Consider the following 7,060-nt stretch of genomic DNA (forward strand, 5'->3'; position numbering starts at 1 on the left):
CTCTCTTCTTACTTCTCATTCAGTTAAGAACACATCCAGTTTAGCCTCTGTCTCCATCTGGCCCCTGGAATTACTCCTATCAAGATCACTAATGAGCCGAAACTGGTTTGGCTCAGTGGATAGAGCGTCGGCCTGCGGACTGAAGGGTCCCAGGTTCGATTCCGGTCAAGGGCATGTACATTGGTTGCGGGCACATCCCCCGTAGGGGGTGTGCAAGAGGCAGCTGATGGATGTTTCTCTCTCATCGATGTCTCTAGCTCTCTGTCCCTCTCCTTTCCTCTCTGTAAAAAATCAATAAAATATATATAAAAAAAAAAAAAAGATCACTAATGACATCAGTATTGTGGGATCCAGGGACATTTTTTTTTCTTCTGAAATTTGATTTTTGCACTAATCTTTTTTTAAAAAAATATTTTTTAATTTATTCCAGAGAGGAAGGGAGAGAGAGAAACATCATGATGAGAGAGAATCATTGATCGGCTGCCTCCTGCACGCCCCCTATTGGGGATCGAGCCCACAACCTGGGCATATGCCCTTGACTGGAATCGAACCCGTACCCTTCAGTCCACGGGCCAACGCTCTATCCACTGAGCCAAACCAGCTAGGGCTCACATTAATCTTAAAACCAAACACTAAACAAACCAAGAATAACAATAAAAAACTTGGCCGTTTTAGCCTCATGGTTAGAAGTGTGGATTTTGTCAAACCCCCAAATTTCACTTTCTACATATGTAAAATAATACATTTACTTCGTAGAATTGTGGAAAGGATAGTAAATCCCATAGAATGATAGCTATTTTACGTAGTCTCATTGTTTTTTACAATAACTCACGTGAGAGCATATTATGAAGTCTTTGTTTTGCTTCCTCCTGGCCAACAAGAGGCGCGCTTTGGAGCAGAAGAAACCAGGCGGGGGGGTGGGGGGGGACGAAGCTGGAGGCGGAAGAGCAGCTTCAACTTCTGGCGGAAGTGGGTGCCCCCCGTCAGGTCTTAGAAGCTCAGAAAGAATTCCAAATATTCTACGTAGTCCCAACAGCAGGTCAGAACATTTTTCAGTACTACTCCTAGACCTTAATGTCTACTAAAACACAGGTAACCTTCAACTTTTTTTCAGTGTTATTTCTCTGACGTTTACTTTTGAACGACCAGGAGCCGGAAGTGCTCTCCTTTTCCCTGCCAGGACCCAGAGGTCAAGTCCCATCAGGCCTCGCGCGGCACCTTCCCCTCTCTTCCTCGGCGCTGCCTGCGGAGGTGGCAGCCATCTCCTACTCGGTGAGTTTTAATCGTCCGCCATCTGTGTCTCCGCGTTGTCCATCAGGCCCAATCGCTCCCTGGTGAGGAGGCTTGTCCTTCCGAGTGGTCGTCTCATTGGGTGTTATCCTTGTCGCCTGGCTGATGCGCCCACAGGGATACAACGAAGTGACCCAGCCGGTGTGTTGGAGGTTGGCTTACCAGGGCGGCCGCTTGGGGACATTCTGAGCTGCGGGCAGCTTGTTTGAGCCGTGGGGGAGCGGGGCGCCGATTGAAACCAAACTGAGCGGGTCCCTGTTGGGCGTGGAGCGATCCGGGGTTTGCAGCCTCACTGGCCAGGGCCCGAGTCGTTAGGTTACTTCAGTAGATCAGCGATATCCGCCCATGTGTTAAAGAGACAAAAGCCTTATTTCTGTTGCCCGACGCGCCCTTCCCCACAGTGTCTGGCCCTGGGGTTACTGCTGCGGCGGAACTGCCAAAAAGAAAGAAAGAAACCGAGTTGGCGTGTCGACTCGCTCAGTTACCAAAAATTCGGTTATCGGGCCAGGATCGCTGGGAATTTGTAACTGTGTCGTTGTCTTTGAGGAAATCAATGGGAGAGGGCAGTGCATTTGCTACCTACTGTGTGCGAGCAAATTGAGGACACCTTGAGGAAGGTAACTTTTGAGTTGATCTCCAGGTAGGATGGCGTTTCCAAGGCCCAGGGGCGTTTTAGAAGTTCACCTAGAGGTTTCTCTTTACAAAACGTCTGCCCTAGTCTGGGCACGGCACGCGTTCAACGTGCATTAGTATCTCCGATTTTAACAGGTGAGAAAACAGATTCCAGTTCATGTAGTTTGTCAAATGCCGGCATAACCAAAAGGAAACGGGACCAGCTGGGGGTTGGGACACGGTGGCGTAGGATTTGCTGCCCCTTTGCCAGCTGAGAACGTTTGGGGGCCAGTTTGTTTTAAGTCAGCCATTGGGATTCTTTCTTGGCTTTGAGTGGGCGAGGTGACTCCTAACCTCCCAGGACCGCGTCTGGCGAGTGGCTAATATTCTGCCAGCTTCGGAGACGGGAGGGAAAACAGGCCTGGCAGAGATACCCATTCCATTCCCTGCTTGCTCGGTAGCTGGTGATTGGAAGGCACTCTGCAACAGTGCTGAAGCCCTGGGCAAGGAAAGCCTCTTTTTCAGGGCTGTTCTTTGTTTCAAGGTACCTGTCTCTTTTAAAGGCGCCATGGCTGCCCTCAGACCCCTCGTGAAACCCAAGATTGTCAAAAAGAGGACCAAGAAGTTCATCCGGCACCAGTCAGACCGATATGTCAAAATTAAGGTATGTGGTCTTGGGTTGGAAGTGGAAGTGTGTGTTGGGGTGAAGAAAAGGGTTCCTAAATCAGCTATTGGGTTTCTGACCATCTTTGGCAAATGAGTCAACAAGTCTGGTTGGTGGAAGAGCTCACTGTAGAAACCTAGGCATTTATTGGAACTCGGCCTCTTGGAGTGTAAATTGGAATTTAGGTGACATGACGCACTTGGCTGTTTTGAGGCTTCTATCATTTCAGGTGGCCTGGATGGTATGAGGGATAATGATCCTTATTTTATAGATGAGAAAACTTAACTCTTGAGGGCAATGTGGGAGCCCATTCTCTTCATCGTAACTGTACACAATCGCCTCATGTTCCATTGGTGTGTAATATGCTTTTCCTTTACTTAGGAGGAGTGTGGATGTGGGTCCATACTCCTGGTGTGCAGATACAGGAGCCCTTTATTTTTTCACTAAAAAGTATATTTAAAAAAACAAAACAGTGAAATCCTATAACCCAAAGACTACTACTGTTATTTTTCATTTGGTCCCCTTTTTTCTTCCAAAAGGAAGAGTTGGCAGTCTGCATAGACACTAACCCACCTACGTGTTGTTGTTTTTCAGCGGAACTGGCGGAAACCCAGAGGCATTGACAATAGGGTGCGTAGAAGATTCAAGGGCCAGATCTTGATGCCCAACATTGGTTATGGGAGCAACAAGAAAACAAAGCACATGCTGCCCAGTGGCTTTCGGAAGTTTCTGGTACATAACGTCAAGGAGCTTGAAGTGCTGCTGATGTGCAATAAGTGAGTTGGATCCCCCCCCTCTGGGTTCAGGTGCCAGAAGTGTGCATCTGAGCATTTTTGGTAGGGACTCTAGACCTTTCAAAATGCATGTGGAGTTGTATATTCTTTCAGGAGCTTAGTGAATGCTTCTTGGGGACTTTAAAATGCTTTTGGGGGAAATGTGAGGGAGGTCATGATGGCTTGTCCTGAAAAGTGTAGAGACTCAAAAAGAAGGACTTGAATTAACACTGCAAACACTGCTGTGTCATGTGGGCAGTCATTTCCAGAACGTTGCTTTATTTATGTGAGGGGTAGCCTCAGACCTAAGGAGCACTTAAACTGTGGCCACAGGTATCTTCAGAATGGTGGAGTGCTGTCTGATGTAGAGAGAGTGTGATCAGAGGTAGAGGAAAGGAAGACTACAGGCAGAGGGCACTTAAACAGTATATAGATTCGAGAGTGAATTGAGGAGTCACAACACTGCTTTCTCATTGTTTTAAGAAAGACACTTGGTGGGTGAGCTCTGTGTGAGACTTTGGTTTGCTTAGGACTGTGGTCGGCAAACTGCGGCTCTCGAGCCACATGCGGCTCTTTGGCCCCTTGAGTGTGGCTCTTCCACAAAATACCACAGCCTGGCCGAAACCGGTTTGGCTCAGTGGATAGAGCGTCGGCCTGCGGACTGAAGGGTCCCGGGTTCGATTCCGGTTAAGGGCATGTGCCTTGGTTGCGGGCACATCCCCAGTAGGGGATGTGCAGGAGGCAGCTGGTCGATGTTTCTCCCTCATCGACGTTTCTAGCTCTCTCTCCCTCTCCCTTCCTCCCTGTAAAAATCAATAAAATATATTTAAAAATATATATATACCACAGCCTGGGCGAGTCTATTTTGAAGAAGTGGCATTAGAAGAAGTTTAATTTTAAAAAATTTGGCTCTCAAAAGAAATTTCAATCATTGTACTGTTGATATTTGGCTCTGTTGACTAATGAGTTTGCCGACCACTGGCTTAGGAAAAATCTAGGACAGTGGGTTGAGAAAATAATGTTGATGGGAAGACACAGGTAATAAAAATGAGTGAAACCATTTTTAAAAAATAATTCTTTATTGTTGAAAGTATTACTTCCCCTTTTTCCCCATTGTCTCCTTCCAGCTTGCCCCTGCCACCCTTCAGCACCCTATTGTTTGTGTCCATGGGTTATGCATATATGCATAGAAGGGCTTTGTGAAACCTTATTTGGTTGAGTTTCTAGGTTGGAGATTTAACCAGGCAGGGGAATACTGGAAATTTTCTTTAGAAAAGATGAGCATAGGGATTAATAATGGTGGAGGCCCAATCTAATACCTGTTGTGTAGCAAAAAATGAATGTAGTGCAAATGTTGCAGTATCAGGAACCATGATTTTTAATCCACAAGTTTCATTTCTGGACATTTATCCTTAAATAATTAAAATGCAGGGAAATTTTATAAGCTGATCATTGCAACAGTAAATGAACAATTTGTAAATATAATACATATATTTTAAAATGTCACATATGGAAAATGCCCAAGCACCAGGGAAAGTATTTAAATATGTACAGTGTGATTATTAAATACATATGGATAAGGACCTGGTGAGTTTTTGAAAAAATGGGGGGGGGGGCAAAAGTGTAATATAACTTAAGTCTTCTTGAAAACAAAGATTATAGAAACATTTTTAAATGTAGCTACTTTGCAATTGAGTAGACTCCTTTATATAAAACAAAAAAATTCTTTTTTCTGCTTGTCTCACTGTTAACCTATTTTCTTACAGGGTTTTTAAAAAGAACTGTACATACTCATTGCCTTATTTAATCACTCCTTAGTCTTCCAGAGGTAGTGTCTTTTCTTAATCCACCTTTTATGGCTTCAGATCACCTCCTTACTGAAATTTGTTCATTAGCCTAATTTGTTATATGTTTAGCTGTGAGGAATAGATGAGACCAGTTCCTGGTATACACATGATCAGGAAATGTTAGGTATTGCTACTCACTGGGTGGCTTGAGCCAATGTTACTTTCAACTTGAATTTTATCTGCAGCAAACAAGTAAAATATTTATGGTCTGGATCAAGGAGTTCCCTTGGATTAATTACACTGTTGGAATCTGCTCTGCTACTTGCAGTTCCAAAACTTTTCAGGGGCAAGTCCAAGCTCCCTGAGACTTCCCTGAGTTGGGCAGTTTGGCCAGAAAGACTGAGGGAGAATCTCAACCTGGGGTCTGGGGCTGAGCCATCCAGGCCCTGTTCATTATTGCATATGTGATTTGGAAATTCACTTCTACCTCTTGTCTGTAAAATGGAGGGGATAACCTGTATTACGGTTTCTGTGAGGATTAAATAAGGGGGTAGTGAGAGTGCTTTTTGTCGCAGCTTTGAGAGCTTTGCTAGTACTGTGGAATTTGGGGTGTGCAGGTGTCGTCATTCAGCAACCATTTACCAGCACCCTCTCTGCCCAGTGCTGTGGCTCTGGAGGTGAAGTTACCACAGCTGTTGCCTTCCCAGTGGAACACACAATGTTCTGGGCTGGCTTGCTCCTTACCTACTTATGGATTCTCTTCCAGATCTTACTGTGCTGAGATTGCTCACAACGTCTCCTCAAAGAACCGCAAAGCCATTGTGGAAAGAGCAGCCCAGCTGGCCATCAGAGTCACCAATCCCAATGCCAGGCTGCGCAGCGAAGAAAATGAATAGACAGATTGTGTACACATTGTATTTGTGTTAATAAAATCATAAAATTCTGCCATCTGGCATTTCTGCCCTTGGTTTTACTCTCCAGTTTCTTTGACAGCTTGTCAGAGATTGTTCTTTTGCCTATTAATGCTCTGAAATCTGCCATTTGGAAGGATACTCAGTGCTTCACAGGCACTGGTCTTAGGTGCCCAGACCAGCCTTGGTCAGCTCCAGTTAGGTCTGGGGAAGACTTGGCCCTCAGACCAAGGTAGGTTCTGAGACTTCATTGAAGGACCTTGCAGCTTGGAGCAAGCTGTTCTTAGTCTCACTTTTTGTAAAGTTGAATAAATTGTTCTGTGGTTCTTGTGGAGATTGAGAAAATGCATGCAAAGGATCCAGGTAAAGGTCTTCATTAAATTCTTGTTCGGTGTTGAAATAGCACCATACAGCTTCTGTCCAAAAATACAATACAGGGTGACACCCTCTATTAGCCATGCCTGGATGTAAGGCTCACTCTGAGTAGATAAATGTCTTACAGGTTGACTGCTTCCTGTTCAAAACCTAGTATGAAACATTTGTGAAATAAATATTGGTCATTTTCATGATGTCTTTCAATTGACTTGGGACATGTACTGATAAATGGTGTGACTACTGACGAAGAATTGTGCAGAGAAAATTGTAGCTTAGGATCTCCTTTATTAACCTATTTTCTGATAGCACAGAAAATTCTTTGGCCTGTCGCATAATTCTATAAGAAAATTTCTAAAAAGGACACATTCAAAACCTTAGGAGGACAAACCAACTGGTTATGCCTAGGTGGGGTGACATGAAAGATGGTTTGTACTTAGTAGTGCTTTGCTGTTTACCAGTTTATTTCATAAAGTTTTGAAATTAGAAAAACACATTAGGTGTAATTCACTACCCACACACTTCCCCCTGCAAGAAAACCTTTCTGATTTATAACTGCCTATTGGAATCTCTTTTTTTATTCTAAAATGAATAACTCAAAAGTATCTTGAGTTTTTAAGATGCCCAGCCAAAGCACTAATTCTTGGTATT

At 44.4% G+C, this 7,060-nt stretch overlaps 1 protein-coding gene and 1 non-coding gene across 6 annotated transcripts; both read left to right on the plus strand.

Annotated features, from left to right (window-relative positions):
• Positions 1–1,167: 1,167 nt before the first annotated feature.
• Positions 1,168–6,074, plus strand: RPL32 (ribosomal protein L32). Of its 5 annotated transcripts, none has more exons than XM_008152272.3 (4): positions 1,168–1,272; positions 2,466–2,566; positions 3,161–3,342; positions 5,893–6,074. In XM_008152272.3, the coding sequence occupies exons 2-4, from the start codon at positions 2,471–2,473 to the stop codon at positions 6,020–6,022; spliced, it is 408 nt and encodes a 135-aa protein (XP_008150494.1). In that variant the 5' UTR covers positions 1,168–1,272; positions 2,466–2,470; the 3' UTR covers positions 6,023–6,074. The 5 variants fall into 5 exon arrangements, with proteins under 5 accessions (XP_008150494.1, XP_027983429.1, XP_054585687.1 ...); XM_028127628.2 differs by having other exon boundaries at positions 1,229–1,272; positions 2,447–2,566; XM_054729712.1 differs by lacking the exon at positions 1,168–1,272 and adding an exon at positions 1,354–1,431.
• Positions 2,314–2,403, plus strand: MIR2683 (microRNA mir-2683). Its single transcript, NR_129044.2, has one exon. It is a non-coding gene; the product is annotated as a microRNA mir-2683 (primary transcript).
• Positions 6,075–7,060: the final 986 nt, after the last annotated feature.

This window comes from Eptesicus fuscus, chromosome 18, assembly GCF_027574615.1.
Source record: "Eptesicus fuscus isolate TK198812 chromosome 18, DD_ASM_mEF_20220401, whole genome shotgun sequence".
NCBI classification, from domain to species: Eukaryota; Metazoa; Chordata; class Mammalia; order Chiroptera; family Vespertilionidae; genus Eptesicus; species Eptesicus fuscus.